Source organism: Asparagus officinalis, chromosome 8 (genome assembly GCF_001876935.1).
Source record: "Asparagus officinalis chromosome 8, Aspof.V1, whole genome shotgun sequence".
NCBI classification, from domain to species: Eukaryota; Viridiplantae; Streptophyta; class Magnoliopsida; order Asparagales; family Asparagaceae; genus Asparagus; species Asparagus officinalis.
In genome coordinates, this window is record NC_033801.1 from 104,712,672 (window position 1) to 104,729,619 (window position 16,948).

A 16,948-nucleotide genomic window follows, 5' to 3' on the forward strand; every position below is an offset into this window, starting at 1 on the left:
TGACATACATGATCGATCCTACTGCCGAGGCATAAGGAATTAGACTCATGTGCTTGCTCACTTTATCAGTCTGGGGAGACATCTTTTTAGATAGGGAGATTCCAGGAGATGCAGGTATGAAACCTTTCTTGGAATTTTTCATTCCAAACCGCTTTAGCACTTTACTAATGTATCTAGATTGGAATAATCCTAATATTCTTTTAGATCTATCTCTATAGATATGAATACCCAGTATACGGAATGCTTCACCTAAATCTTTCATGAAAAATCTTTTTGATAGCCAAATTTTAACCGTTTGTAATAAAGGTATGTCATCACCGATTAAGAGTATATCATATACATACAAAATAAAAAACAATACTATACTCCCAACTATCCTTTTATACACACATGGTTCACCTGGATTTTTGATGAAGCTAAACTCTTTGATAGCATCATCAAAATAGATGTTCCATCTCTGCGATGCTTGCTTCAGTCCATAAATGGCTTTAAACAACCAACATACTTTTCCATTGCTCCCACTGACTACAAGTCCCTATGGTTGAGATATATATATGCACTCTTCTAAATCACCATTTAGAAATGTAGTTTTGACGTCCATTTGCTAGATCTCGTAGTCATAGTGAGCAGCTATAGCAAGTAGAATCCGAATAGACTTTAACATAGCCACTGGAGAAATTTCATCGTAGTCCAAACCAGGTCTTTGACGAAAACCTTTAGCTACCAGTCTAGGTTTAAAAATCCCTACTATCCCATCTACACTCAAGTTTTTTTTAAACAACCATTTGCAACCTATGGGTATCACCCCTTTAGGAGCATTGTCTAAGATCCATACTTTGTTGGTGTACATAGAGTCTATTTCGGATTTTATTGCATCATGCCAAGCAACAAAGTCCCTACTCTGAGAGGCTTGCTGATAACTCAAAGGTTCATCATCATCTATGACGTGATCTAACATGCTACCTTCAATGAGAAAATCATATTGTCTCTTAGGTGCATAAGATCACCTTGGATATTTGCGGAGTGGTTGAGGTTCTTCTGGTACAACTAAATTTTCTGTTTCTACTAAATTATCAATATTGATTTGTATCTCTAAAATTTGTTCCAGCTCTACCATACTCTCACTAATTTCTTTTTCAAGAAATTCCTTCTCCAAGAAGGTAGCATACCAAGAAACAATTATCTTTTGTTCATCGATGTGGTAGAATTGATATCCATGGGAATTTCTTGAATATCCTATAAATTTACACAATATTGAGCATGCCTCTAACTTTTTGGGATCTTACTTTTTACATAAGCATGACATCCCCAAATTTTAATATAATTAAGATGTGGTTTTATCCCATACTATATCTTATATGGAGGTTTAGGCACTGTTTTAGTAGGAACCCTATTCAGTAAGTGTGCTCTTGTTTCCAATGCATACTAAAAGTACCCTAGAGGGGGGGGGGGGGTGGGGGGTGAATAGAGTTATTGCTAATCTTATTAGATATTAACGTTGATTAAAATTAATTAACAAATATATCTTAACAAAGATGATATTAAATAAGATATATGCAATGATATATATGCAAAGGGGAAATAAACAAGAAACAATATAAACAAATAGTGGACACAAAGAGCAATCCAAACACAATAGTATGATCATGGAGTTCGGACCTTCTGTCCTACATCTCCGCTCCACACTCCTGGGGAGAACTCCACTATCGACACGCCCGTTTTGGAAGCCAGAACTTCTCTACACACTCGGTTTTTTAGCTTATCGAAAGCTCTAAAAATCTCTCACAATGTACATACACAAACTATAATCTCAAGTGTTGGTCCTCACGTATCGCCTCCCTCAAGTACTCTGCTTTACTACCTCTCTCTAGGTTTTACTACCGACGCCACTCCTCTTGGTATTGACTACGTCCTTACTGCACACTCCTTTTGGTGTAAATATGTATTACAATGTGAACTCTCATAATAAGGCTCAAATACAAGATTTTGTTCTCTACAATAGGTGAGAACAAAATTTAAGCTTACTCTTAAGGTTACACTTAACCATAACCCCAAATTATACAATATGTAAAAATAGTTAAGCTCAATGGTTGTGTGTGCAAGCAATAAGAAAATCAAATATAAACTCAATTAAATCTAGCAAATATGAATATAACAATTAAATCATAAACAAACTAGAGATATGAGTTTAGAAACACTTCTTTAATCACAAGAGAGAGAGATTGGAAGATTGAAAGCCCAAACTAAAATTGATCTCTTCTTCTTGTAAAACAATCTTCACAAAACTTATTTTCTAAACTCTTAAACAAAACTTAAACCACCCTTAAAGCTTGTTTTTAAACACTCTTTTCTTAGTTCAGAAATGAAATAGAATGGGGTATATATAGGATGAAGAACCAAGGCAAAAAACCCAAGTAAAACCAGCAAAAAAGATAAAATAATCAAGGCTGAAAATATAGTCGTTACAAGCCATCAGTTGACTGACGGGTTTCATCAGTCGACTGATGAGCTGACCGTTGTAGGCATTTTCCAGCTTATCAGTCAACTGACAACCTTTATCAGTCGACTGATGGATCATCAGTCGACTGGTCAGTTGACCAAAACAAAATAGAAACATTTGGTAACTATATGTACTTTCATCAGTCGACTGATCGATCGACTGATTTCATCAATCGACTGACCAGTCGACTGATAACAAGTATACAACCTGTTTAAAGCTGAAACCTAATTTCCAAACTACCTTTAAAAATAGTAAACAAATTCTAAAAATTATGAAACTTTGGGAAATGATTATAAATATGATAGTACACATGTTATAAAAACTGGTTTTCAAAAAGCATTTCCAAAAGGTGAAATCTCATCATTTTGCAAAATCACATAAGTATGAACATGTTAAAAACTTGATTTTGACAAAATGACTTAAACAAAACTTTGAAACACTTTAGAATGGATTTAAAGACTTGTACAAGATATGAAAATAGTATAAATAAGTCTTTAATCCATAAACGTAATGTTTTGTGAATTCAATATAATATGAAGCACATAAATGTGAAAATGAAGATATATATTGCTTCATATCTATATAGCTAAACTAAAATAACTTATCCACATAGAAAAAAATAAGTATTATATATCTATTTATTTGCAAAAACTTTTGTGGATAAAACACATAAACTATTAAATTGTGTGTGTGTATAATATCGAGCTTAAGGTATTAACACACAAAGTATAAACTCTAAACTAATTTACCCAAGCTTGCTATATCTTTAATATGCTTGACTTGGTTGCGGATGAAGCTTGATCTTGAATATGACTTGATGTGCAATGGATTCATTCCACTATCCCGCCAACCTTTATTTGATATGATCGTGTAGGCTCAATCCATCCAACCTCCAATATATTGTTTGTCTTGAATACCTAATAAAAAAACATAAACACTAGACAAATAATATTAGGAATTGTTTATAATACATCAAAACAAGATTAGAAGATGTAGGCTCATAACATAAGACCTAACACATACCCTCAAAATGAAAAAGGTAACTCAGCATTACTCATCATAGAGCGTACCATATCTAATAGGGTACGATTCCTCCTTTCTGACATGTCGTTAAACTGTAGTGTAAAGAGTGGAGTAACCTGAGAGAGAATCTCATTCTCTTTTAAAAACCCTAAGAAGCTCAAGTATTCGCCTCCTCGATCTGATCGAAGAATTTTAACTTTCTTGCTCGTTTGGTTTTCTACTTCATTTTTATACTTGATAAATTTCTCAAATGCTTCAGACTTGTGGTTTATCAAAAACACATGTCTAAATCTTAAAAAATCATCAGTAAAAGTAATAAAATAGGAGTAGTCACCTCTGGCTATTATAGACATAGGACCACATATATCACTATGTATCAATCCTAAGAGTTCTGTAACTCTTGCTTCAGTTCCCGTAAATGGAGTCTTGGTCATTTTTTCTTTAAGATAAGACTTGCAAGTATCATAAGACTCAAAGTTAAATAGATCTAAATATCCATGCTTATGTAGCTCGTTAAGTCTTTTTTTATTTATGTGACAAGTCTACAATGCCATAAAAGAACGTTATTAATAACTGATAGCTTTCTTTTATTAGTGTAATGAGTATTCAGAATTATGTTTTGATTAAGAATATAGATGCCATTACACAATGTTCCATATGTTGGCCTTCTTGTTTTGATGATGTTTAACAAACAATTTACCACTAATGTTGTTTGTCTAGTATTCGTGTTTTCTTATTTATTATAGACAAACAACATAGTTGGAGGTTGGATGGAATAGAGCTTCAACGATCATATCCAAAGGAGGTTGGCGGAATGTCGGTGAAGCCTTGCAATTCAAAGTTAAAGATCAAGTTCAAGCTTCATCCGTGAGATTACCAAGTCAAGCTTATTGAAGATCAAGATCATTGCTTGGGTAATTTAGTTTAGGAATTTATATTATGTGTGTTAGTACTTTAAGCTCAATCATATATACACATACACGTTTTGGTTTTTGTATATATATAATTATATATATATATATACATATATGTTTTGGTTTGATAGTTTTCAAGTTTTACTATGAAACAAATGAATAGAATTGGAAAATACTATTTTGTTTCATGTTTATATGCCTATATATGATTTCACCTTTAACAAGCTTATATTTAATGAAATCATATTTAGTGTTTTGAATATATTGCATAGAATAAGTTTTACTTTTTTTTGGAATTTATTTGATATTTTTAAACAGCGTTTTAAAATCAGAAAAACAGTTTTTAGTTTTCTGTCATATCCGTTTTCGGTCGACCGCACCGGTCGACCGAACCTGGTCTCATTTGTTTTCGGTCGACGCGCTGTCAGATGCTTTCCAACGGCTATATTTTTTACCGTTGGCTTGGGGCTGTTTTGTCTTTTGCTTGGGTTTTTGGCTGAATTGTGAGAGGGTATAAATACCCTATTGTCTTCAACTCTCAAATTATCTAAGAAGTTTTTAAAACAAGTTTAAGAAAGTTTTTAATCAAGGGTTTAAGTTTTGTTTAAAAGAGTTTAAGAGTTTGTTTGAGTTTAGTTTGTGAAGCAAATTTCACAAGAGCAAAGAGGAGATCATCCTTTGGTGTTTGGGCATTCAACTCATCTCTCTCTCACTCTTGATCTATAGAGAAGTTTTCCTTAAACTCAATTCTAGCTATTTATTGTTTTGATCTTAATTTCCATAAGCTAGATTTCTATATTGAGTTTAATTGTTTTATTGATACTCTTTGTTCACACACAACCTATTGAGCTTATTGTATTTACATACATAGTATAATTTGGGGTTGTGGGTTTGTGACCAAGAGTTGTGCTTAATTGAGTTCTCACCTTGTTTAGAGAACAAATCATTTGATTTATATTGTGCTTATTGTGAGGATTCACTTGTAATACACTTGTACACCGAGAGAAGTGTGTGGTGAGAGACGGGGTCGAATCCAAGAGGAGTGGCGTCGGTTGACGTGCCTAGGGAGAGGTTGTAACCGAGCACTTGAGGAGGAGGACACGGGCTAGGACCAACACTTAGTGTGTGAGGTGTGATTACATAGTGATTGTATTGTGAGGTGTAAACGTTGTTCGGGTGAACGTAGAAAACCCGGTTGTGATAGTGGAGATCTCCTCGAGGTGAGGAGCGGGGACGTAGGTCGTGGGGACCGAACCTCGTAAACATATCGTTTTGTTTGTGATTGCATTGGCGTTCTTATTCTCTTATCCTAGCTCATATACATTGTTGTATTTCATACTTGCTAGGATAACTTATTAATTAATTTTAATTGTTCATATTTGTAGATTAATCCATGAAATTATAGACAAACTCCAAAAAATAATAAATCCACAAACAAGCCCTTGAAAATATGAATTTTACAGGACAACCCCTTAAAACCTAAAATTAGAAAACCCCCTCTGAAAAATCTAAAAATAGCATGTAGACCATAAAAATTAAAAAATTATGAACACAGATCCGAAACAATTTGAATGCTGCAAGTAGCTCCATATAAAACCCAAAAATTACAAATAACCTCTTTAAATATTTGAAAAATACAAACAGTCACATTAAAAGTCCAAAAATTACATAGAAAATTCAAAAAATTATACACAACTACGTGCGAGCACGGGCATGACGCTTGTGATATTATAATATGATGATATGATACCATGAGCCGTAGCTCTTGTCAACCAAACAACCATTTTAACAGGAGTGATGGTGAGCGGGTCCGGATACAAATCCACAGACATTTATTAGTCAAGTGAATGGGAGCATCCATCAACTAGGATCCGACCCGAAATCCAAACTCTTGACTGGAAGCCCGAATTCGTGGCAAAACCCTCGACCTGATAACCCCCTCTATCCCTCTCTCTGTGAACTCCACAGCACAAGAAGGCGCCATGGCCACAGCCATTACTCTCCCTTCACCCTTCCCCCAAATCCCCTATTTATCTCATCGTACCTCACGGATCCAAACCCGAACCCGAAATCAGCGGAGCCGTCGAACCGGATTCCCTCGCATGGTCATCAACTGGGCGGCGCCGGCTAGAAACGTGAGGATCGCCGGCGAAAAGATATATAAAAGGCTCGATTCTTGTCTCGTTGTTCCGCCGCCGAATGGAGTCAAGCCCCAAGCTTTCATCAAGTTTCTCGGTGGCGCTTTCGTTGGCGCTGTTCCCGAGGTCACTTATAGGTGTTTTATTCTTTTCCAAAATTTTTATGGGCTAAGTGCAATTTGATGTCCTAACGTTTCACCAATCATCCAACTTGGGTAAGTTTCTAAATTATCTATTGGCAATTTTCTAACCACTCTTAACCGGTTTCGTATTAAAAGTTTGTCGAGTGACTTTTCATTATTAAAAGAGTCCACTCATTCTGCAATCAGGCATTTTTCTTTGCCGTCGGTGAAAATCTGAAGAAAGTTTTGTTAATGTCAGACACATTTCTAGCAAAAACTATGTTTTGATTCACTTAAGTACTGATAACCTTCTTACTGATCATCTACATGTTCAAAACCACATGATAAGTCAAGAAATAGACAAATTTATCGGTGCAACGTCTTTTAAATCCAGCCACTTCCATTAAACAAAGTTATATCAGCGATCTAATAACCTTGAAGTTAAGTCATGTGAGGTCACGTGTAATTTTCCTGTCAAGTTTTTCACCTGTAACAAAAAAGAAAAAAGTCCACATTGGCGCACTTTTAATACGAAAAAGGTTAACGGGGTTACAAAAAATACCACTTTGGTAATTTAGCCGTTTCCCGAAAAGTAATCCCCAGCTACAGATCGAAAAACTTGACAAATCCTTGGTTGATCAACAAACCCTCCAAATTTATATTATTGATTGATACTGACCCCTCTCTTCACATGATGATATATTTAAATCGAGGGGTGAAAACAAAATCAAATGATTAACGGATAGTTCATTAACTGTTCGTCTAATTATTCTGTTGTAGTCAATTCAGTTGTTCATTTAATAGTAAACAAATAGTTTTAGAATTCAGTTAATAGATAAATAGATTTTAGCTAGATTTATGTTCAATTCATTTAATTATCAAATATTTGTTTAAAATTTGATCCATTTTCACTATTGTACGCATTATGTTGTTTTAGACCATTTTACGTTTTGTAATTTAAGTTCTATACTATTTTTTATAAACTTAAAGGCCTCTATATTCGTTTTTTAACAAAATATACAAATTACAGATTTGTACATCATAATTGTAAATCAATAGTGTTCAACTATGAGTTTAAATTCTATTTAAAAATCAAATTCTATAGGAAAATGGAAGTATTTCTTTAAACAAGTAAAAGTATTTTTTTAATTAAATAGTTCAATATTCATAAACTATAAGTTATTTCAAATAAATAGTGATTTGGATAAATATTCATGATTATTAGAAAAGAAATTGTGTTCAAATTCGAAATCGAAGAACTTCTAAGAATGATGTTTGGATTCTTATTGGAATAGGAAAATTTTAAACGAATACAAATGCAAACACCCTAGCATGCAATTCAATTCAATTTGTTTCCAGTTTTATATTGAATTACTTTTTTGTTTACAAAAATACCCTTATCTTTGTAGGCCGTCTAAAAATTACTGCAGATAGTTGGTTCCCGCAAAACACTGATAATGAAAGTTATAACCTGACGATTTTCACGAAAGCAGACAAGAGTTACAAATTAACGACTCTCATATTTTCAAGAATCAAATATAATGACAACAAGCTGACGATCCTTGTAAAAAAAAAGAGATTACACGATATTTTCAAGGCCAAATGCGAGGGTCCACCCTCGCGTTCTCAAGGCCAAATGCGAGGGTTCACCCTCCCTCGCATTCCATGCTCCAAACGTGGGGCTCAACCTCGCGTTCTAAACTCCAAATACGGGTCTCACCCTCACGTTTCAAACTCTAAACGCGAGGCACACCCCCGCGTTTCAAACTCCAAACGCAGAGCTCACCCTCATGTTTCAAAGGCCAAACGAGAGGGTCCACCCCCGCGTATTGAAGCTAGAATGCGGACGTAATGTTTGACCATTTCAAATTACTTAAACGGTTACCCACTTAATAGGGCAATTAAGCCCCCATTATGAAGCGAATTAATGGGTCAATTACACCCTTAAACCCTATAAATAGCTGGGTTTATAGGTGAAAAAAGGTGAGTGCTTTTTGGTGAGAGCTTTTGGAGGAGCTTGTTAGATCATTGAAAAGCTTTTTGTTGGAGCTTTTGAGATCATTTGACTTGGTTTTTTTGAACCATTTTCGGTTGAAGAACTTTGAGATCAGTTGTTTAGCTTATTTCAATTAAAAAGGATTAACTTTTCTTTCTGAAATTAACTCTCTCGCTGAGTTATTAAATTCATTTAGAGTTCTAAACTTGTTTTGCAAGTTCTTCCTGACGATAAGTTAAGAAGAGTAGACAACATTCCACGAAGCGAAGTGTTTGGATCGTCAACGAGATACAAGATTTAAGCTCTCATCATCACCAAAAAGAACCCAGAATTAAACAAAAGGAATGATCTTCGTTGATTCTTCTCTCTTTTGTAAATCGGGAAACTGATCAAGAAAATTATAATTTCTTTTTTCTAAGTCAGTTAGAGAGATTGTAAAGAGAGATTGTATTCATTCTTTTTCTAAGTCAGTCAGAAGAATTAATAACATTTCTTCTCAAATTTCTTCTAATTTTTCCCGCAAACGAAAGATGACGACTTTACTGTGACGCCCCTGGGTTCACTCAAGGCTGCAGTCCAAGGTGAAACCAAGAATGTCAAACCTGCTATGCACCACACCGTGCAACAACAAGTTTCACCATCACAATTAACATCTATCTAGTAGAATCAATAACAGGTGTAGGTACAAAAGCAAGTAAAAGATAATACACGAAGGGCTGATGAAATAATAGTGATCAAGTAAATATCTCATCATCCAACAAATAAAAATACATAGTCAATGTCTGAATAAATAAACTGGAGTGATCAACAAGTCTCAAATCCAAATATCTGACAAGAAGGAAATAAGGCATACAGCCTTTACAACTTCTAAAACAATACTCTCAAATGTCTAACAAAATCTATAGTGGAGCTCCAACATAAACATAACAGACAGCTAAACACTAAAGTGTGTCGCCATCAACCTGCGACTCTCCGGGCTCCTGGCTCGTGACCTGAAAGGGGGAGGGACAACGGGACAACGAGCGTCAAGCGCTAGCGAGCAACATCACAACCAACCCCAAGGGAATAGGGCTCGTTGTATAAGAAAATACAGTTATCACAAAACATATATATATAAGCAATTATCCTAAAAATACACAATGGGCTTTAGTACTTAGGAAGTTTCAACACGGGCATAGGTACGTCGAGCGAAATAATCCAAACAAGGAAACCCTCATGTATATACCTTGTATCCCAAATTAAAAATCCCTAAGTACCAAACCCGGAGTCTAATACGTGAACAGAAACAAATAAAAGAGAAGACAACCCATCTCAGAACATAAATAGAGTATCATGTAGTGTCCCACGTCATAAAATATCATGTCGTATTCTACATAAGTGTCATACCCAGTCTAAGTAACTATCATGTCTTAACGGTATCAAAATGTCGTGTTCCAAAACTCAAATGTGCACCATGCTCAAGGTTTGGCAAAGAAAAAAATGTCCAACACATGGACTAAAAGCGCTGCAGGTCCAACACATGGACTGAATAGAGTGCATGTCCAACACATGGACCCAGATGGTGAGTATCCAACACATGGATCAAAATAATGCATTGTCCAACACGTAGACTATAAATGAAGAAATGTAATTATCACTAGCATATGTGGAAGAATACACCAACTCTAAACTCGCACGTATCCCGATGTACGTGTCTAAACTTAAGTCAAAAGTCAACCCACATGTACAGAAAATCATTTACATGATAAGCTAGGGTTAGGTTATCGAGGCGACCCCGAAAGACAACTCAAACAGATCAAAAATCTGTAAAACAGCTCATCAGTTGACTGATGTGTCGACTGACGAAGCTCAGCAGCATAGCCTCAGCTCACCAGTCGACTGACCAGTCGACCGAGAAGCTGAGAAAACACAACCAGCTCGTCAGTCGACTGATCAGTCGACTGATGACTGGAAATATGCCCGTCGGTCGACGGATCAGTCGACCGATGGCCTGCAGAAACTCTGCTCAGGTTGATTTTCATCTCAAACTTTATCTAAACACATCCCCATCAATTCCAAGCATGAACCATACGTATTTTAAAATGTATGGACTAATTGAAACATAACTTTCATGTACAAATACATAAATAAAACTCTAAACATATGTATTTATGTATTTAAAAACATTTTTTCAAAACAAAACCCATGTTAAATCTCTTGTAAAACATTTCAGATCTGGATTTTAAATTTACCAAACATTAGTAGGTTATTCATCAAACTGAAAATGCACATCTTCATGTTATATGCAATAAAAATCCAATCTTTGTACACAAAATACGTTTTAGGCCAAAGAGATCTCAATAAAACCATTTGAAAACGTTTAAAAAGAATGGGACAAGGTTGGGCGAGATGTTACTCGCCTCTGAGGTGATGAAGAGCTCCTGGATCTGAGGGGGAGTGATTCCTTTCGCTGCAAATTGAAAATCCCGCCGAAAATCCTCCGATTTCTTCCCCAAATCACCAAGAACAAGGCTAGGGTTTGAGAGAGAAGAGAGGGGGCTAGGGTTTTCTCTAGTCTGAAGTTCTAAGGGGTGAGTTCGGGTAAGAAAGGATATATACCAACAGTTAAACCCGACCCAAACCCGAACCAAAACAAAACAGACCCGAAACCTGTAAAAACTGGAAATCAGCATATCAGTCGACTTATGTGTCGACCGATACCATCAGTCGACTGATGTGTCGACTGATCTGGAAAATTCCAGTTTTGTGCATGTTTTGCTAATTTTGCAAACTCCAACACACAAAGCTCTACACCCATACCCTCATATCATTTCAAATAACTTGCTATCATGCACATCAATGACCTCAAGCTATTTATCATAAAAGAATTATTTATTTACTAATAATTCATATATATTCATATAAAAATTACGGGGTTCTACATTTACTGAGGACTAGATTTTTTTCACCGATGAAGAGATTGTGGCGCAATCCGACACCAAACTCGTGGGAACTACCGTCGAAACTCTGATCATTGAGTTTGACCAAGTTAAGTATGAGGAGTTCCTCTCCTCCGTGTTGGATATCATGTCCCCAAGATAATTTTGATGATAATAATTTATTCATTATGTATATTATTATGCACTAACATATCAATGCAGATATCAACATCAAATAAGCTCAAAATATGTGAACAAAAGTGCAAGATGAGCTCAAGACAACAAGAAGTAAAGAAGAAGTGCTTAAATATATACAATGTAAATTTTACATTTTCTTTACTTAAAATTATTGTACAAGCCTTAATCACTCACAACACATGCACATACATAGTGATTAGAACACACTAACACATGCTTAGTGTGTGGTTAATAATAAAAATCCCCTATGTTAACCATTAGAGTTTATAGTTAATTAATGAGTCTCAAAATATTCCATTCATATTATTTTCACCACTTAGTAGTCGACTAATAAGACTAGTAGTCGACTACCGAAGGCTTAGTCAAGAATATAAGTTTTTGTTATTTTACAGTGTAATCGACTAATAGTGATAGCAGTCGACTACTAAAGACTTAGATAGATTTTCAACTTTTCGTAAAATTACAGTATAGTCGGCTACTAAGTGTTATAATCGACTACTAAGAGTCATTCCAGAATTCCTGACTTTCTATTTTTACAGAGTAGTCGACTAATTATCAAAGTAGTCGACTACTAAGAAAAATCCTGACTTCACAGAGTCTGTTTGAACTTAGGGTAGTCGACTACTAAGAGTTATAGTCGACTACAGAGATAGTTTTTCTGACATTTTAAGTTTGAATTTATGACTGTTTATAGCCGTTTTTATCCGTTTAATTGGGTTAAAAACTTATCTTTTCAAGGGCTATAAATAGGTTCTATGTTTAGAAATTGAAAACTATCATTCCTATCCATAACCTTTAACATTTGTGCATTCTCAAGAGTTCTAAAATTCAGATTTTTTGTGCAAGTGTTGAGAAAAGTAAATTCTGAAAGAGCCTTTGATCTTCATCCCATATACAAAGTATTAATGCATTTTTCAGAGATTAAAAGGTTCCTAAAGCCACTGCTATACATCACTATACATTCAAGGCTTATAGGAATTGTGTTCTTCCTTTAAGGAAAGTGTTCTCTCGGATGTGAAAGGTGTGATCTCTTGGTGAAGAGATTGCGTACAATTTGCATGGTCTTGCAAATTGGTCAGGTTTGCTTTTTGATTGTGTAATAGTTTTTTAAAATCATAGTGGAACTCTCAAGCGAGATTTGCTTGGGGACTGGATGTACACCGGGGAGGTGGAACCAGTATAAAAGCTCTTATTTGTGATTATGATTTTCTGTGATTGTTGTTATCTTTCTTGCAATTTATAATCTATTTTGTATAATTTTTAAAAAAAAATACTATTTACCCCCCTCTAGTGTTTTTAGTGTGTATTAGATCAGATCCTACACTCCGGATCCCTTAGTCCCAAGGCTATGCGCAAGATCCGCAAAGTCTCTAAGGAGAATAATGTTTCTCCTACCGTTGAATCACCACGGGAGCGTCTTTCCTTGGGATCATACTGTTCATATAGTCCCCTCTCTGAAGGAGAGGACCTAGTTTTAACTTAACTCGTCAACCGAGTTGGAGACTCTACGCTCGTGCCTAAACAAAAGGTATCGGGTCGCAAGAAGCCTATTATTACGACTAACCTGATCACTACAGATGGTTACATCACTGCAAAAGCCTTAAATCAGGCGAAGAAGAACGTTGCTTTACAAAGAAGAAGATCCCTACGACGAGCATAACTTCAAGAAAAACCGATCAACCAACGCAAAATTTGCGTTTGTGAGCTTCAACGTGATCCTGAGCTTCGCGTTTCTACTCTAGAACGCGAGCCTCGTGTTTATGTGCCCAAGCACGAGCCTCGCGAAAGCCAGGCTGAACGCGATCCTCAATGGCGCGTTTCATAACCAAAATGCGGACCTCAAGTCCGCTTTGAACGCAGACCTCAGGCCCGCGTTGCTCAATCAAAACGCGACCCTCGCGTTCCCACTCTCAAACGTGACCTTCGTGTTCCTACTTCTCAACGCGACCTTCGCGTCTCTATTCCTCAATGCGACCCTCGCATTTCAGTATTAAAACGCGATGTTCGTGTTATTAATACTAAACGCGATGTGATCCATCGCATTCAAAAAGACGAACAGGGATTCAAGATCCATGTTCACCATGAGCCAGTCCCGTCCAATCGTAGACAGGGAGTTCCAATTCAAACCGCATGAGTTCCTACAACGGATTTGAGAGAGTTTTTATCAAGAGAAAGACAAATCGCTCATTCATGCCAATGTGAACGACTGATTTCTGCGGACCTCTCAGGATGCTAATATTCTCACAAGAAGAAAACTTCAGAGGATGAATATCTTGGAGTTACTATCAATATGATTGGTAGAGGGAGACCATCAATCTCTAGCTCCAAAGAGTCAAGAAGTGAACCAATCTCCTGGCTTGAAAGAGATCTCGAGTGAGTCTGATGGAATCTATCAACACACCCAGACTCGAAAGGGAGTTATACTCCCTATCAATTATCAGAGATTGGCTAATGGAATTAACTTTGATGATGAACATTCAGCCATCGCAGAGTCTCAATCCTCTAGTTCTTTCGTAGAACATGAGAGCTCCTCTTATATGGCGGGAAACCCTGAAGATCTCATCTTTGATCAAGAAGCTTTCACTTTGATCAATGTCTCTTAACTATTTTTTCAATGTCTCTAACCAAGTAGTGACAGCTATATATATTTTGGTACACAGTTGGAATTTTGATAGTCCCCCCCCCACCACCCAAAAAAGAAAAAAAATGATAGGCATTTGTACATAACAATGTGAAAGAGAGCAAATAATCAGTTAGAAATTGATAGGTTTTCAGCAAAGAATTTCCATTTCCATTCAGTTATTAACTAGATTTCTCTCATTGAACTTGCAGTCATCTGATGGAGTTACTGGCGAAGGAAGGATTCCTAGTAGTATCAGTGCCTTATAATGTGACATTTGATCATTCTGAAGCTTCAAGAGAAGTTTTTGAGAGATTCCACAATTGCGTGGAGGTTCTATTGAATTCTGGACTTCCTGACGCTAGTTTATCTGCTTCTGATGTCATCAGCCTCCCTTTGTACTCTGTTGGGCATAGGCAAGTTTGGTGCCTTTTGGATTGAAATGAACTGCTACAATTTCATATGCAGTTGTAGATGAAAAGTCTGACTCAATTTCGCATTTAATGTGTGTATATAGTATATACCAGTTCAATCAATTATCTGCTGTTTGTTCATGTGATCTTTTATGGATATTACAGTAATGGGGCACTGCTTCAATTGCTTGTCGGGAGTTATTACTCAGAAAAGATACCAGAGGTGTATTTGGTTTGCTTTTATCAAGCGGTTTTTAATATTTGACATGAACCTTAGAATTGCAATTTTTGGTTCATGTATTTATGTAGAATAAAAGCAAATCATGGAATCTAACAAAGGCTTATTTATTTATTTATTGTTATAGGCCAATGTTATTGTCTCTTTTAACAACAAACCAGCTTCGGAGGCTGTCCCATATTTTGAGCAGGTAGTTTTTTCTCTAATTATGCCAGATCTTACAGTTTTCAGTTGTTAGATGTTTTTTTCTTGGCTAGCTTGAGCTCAGAAGATGCATGCCATGCTATCTATCTTCCGATAAGGTGTCCATTGTAATATGCATTCTTCTAATTGCTGTTGTCCATAAAAGAGTATTTTGGCCCTGTTTGGGGGTCCGTTGAGAAAATTGAAATTTAGGAGGGTTTGTTGCACATGCCGAAAAGCGCATGGGTCTTTGTCTAATTTTGAAATTTCATGGTAGTTTATTGCAATGGGCCAAAAGTTCATTAGTGTTCAGCGAAATGTACCCTTCTTAAATTTGCATTGATGCATGTGGTACAAGGTACATTTGTACTGGATGGCATATTAACTCTGAATAAGTACTAAAGGCAACATAATTAATGGAATAACATAATACATCGTATTTCAAAAACTCCACTTTAGTTACTATATTACACTACCCATTCAAGAGTGCCATTTATATACTTCTTTATGATTTCCAGATATTAAAATGTGATATTCTACTATATATAGTGCTCCTGGCAGTAACTTGACTGAAATGTGGCTTTCAAATCCCACACCTAGTATTTCTGTTCTGCTTAGTATGCACCCAAACCTATGTTACTTTGTTGTGTGTAATGTGATGACTACATACAAAAGTTTACTTGGCTTCCAGTAGTATAACATAATTGCAACTTGGACTCTGTTTAACAAGAAACTAAATAGTAAATACCATATTACTTTGTGATTAATGATGAATTTCAATCTCAACAGTAGTTTCATGAGCCATGTATGTCTTTTTACCATTCTAATAAATAATAATGTATATAGATATACTATAAATAGAAGTGAATATTTTGTTACGATAGGCATGGCTTGTATCATTTTAGATATATTATAAATAGAAGTGAATATTATGTTACAAGAGGCATGGCTTGTATCATTTAGTATTCAGGATAAATAAATAACATTCCATTTGTGACTTGTTTTCTTCATATTTGTGATTTCATATTACGTTACATGTGAGGTTCTACCTTGGGTATGTTTTCCTTGGCATTTGCGATCAAAATTTTGATTCTGGGTTGAAGTTCTCACTAAATACACTAAATACAGTTGTCCGGTCAAACAAGGGAATATGTCACTTCTCACTCGATTTTGTGTTTGCCGTTAATTTCTACTTGTTGATTTTTGTTGTAGCTTTTCTGCAGTTTGGTCCTGTGGTTAGCCAAGTGATGCCTATGATGGAAGCAAATCCCATGTATTCCTTGGCTAGAAATGCTTCAGGTATCCATCTCGGTCCTACTTGTCTTCTGATTTTTTAAAAAGTATGCACAACTATGACGCACTTCTGATTTCTCTAGATTCTATTTGTGATTTATGTTTCATGGTAGTAATGATGAGAGTCATGATCAGTATGCTGAACTCCAGTATATATTTCAATTGAGGTCTTAGATATTGTACCTTAATACCTTCAATTTTCCAATTTTCCTTTCTATTGTCGTATTTTATAATTTTCATGTCACCTGTTGCCACTGAAATTTCCTTCAATGGAATAATGATATTTTGATTTTTTTACTTTTCAGGTAAAGCTGAAAAGGGGGAGGGATTTTTTTGTTTTATTTTCGGGGGGTGGGGGGTGGGGGTGGGTTAGTCTGAAATGTTGTTTGTGT

The 16,948-nt window shown here is 35.8% G+C and overlaps 1 protein-coding gene across 5 annotated transcripts; it reads left to right on the plus strand.

Annotated features, from left to right (window-relative positions):
* Nucleotides 6,294-16,615, plus strand: LOC109822091. Of its 5 annotated transcripts, none has more exons than XM_020388258.1 (5): nucleotides 6,294-6,701; nucleotides 14,642-14,845; nucleotides 15,008-15,065; nucleotides 15,208-15,270; nucleotides 16,487-16,615. In XM_020388258.1, exons 1-5 carry the CDS (start codon nucleotides 6,637-6,639, stop codon nucleotides 16,598-16,600), a joined length of 504 nt encoding a protein of 167 aa, XP_020243847.1. In that variant the 5' UTR covers nucleotides 6,294-6,636; the 3' UTR covers nucleotides 16,601-16,615. The 5 variants fall into 5 exon arrangements, with proteins under 5 accessions (XP_020243847.1, XP_020243848.1, XP_020243845.1 ...); XM_020388259.1 differs by having other exon boundaries at nucleotides 6,298-6,790; XM_020388256.1 differs by having other exon boundaries at nucleotides 6,302-6,712.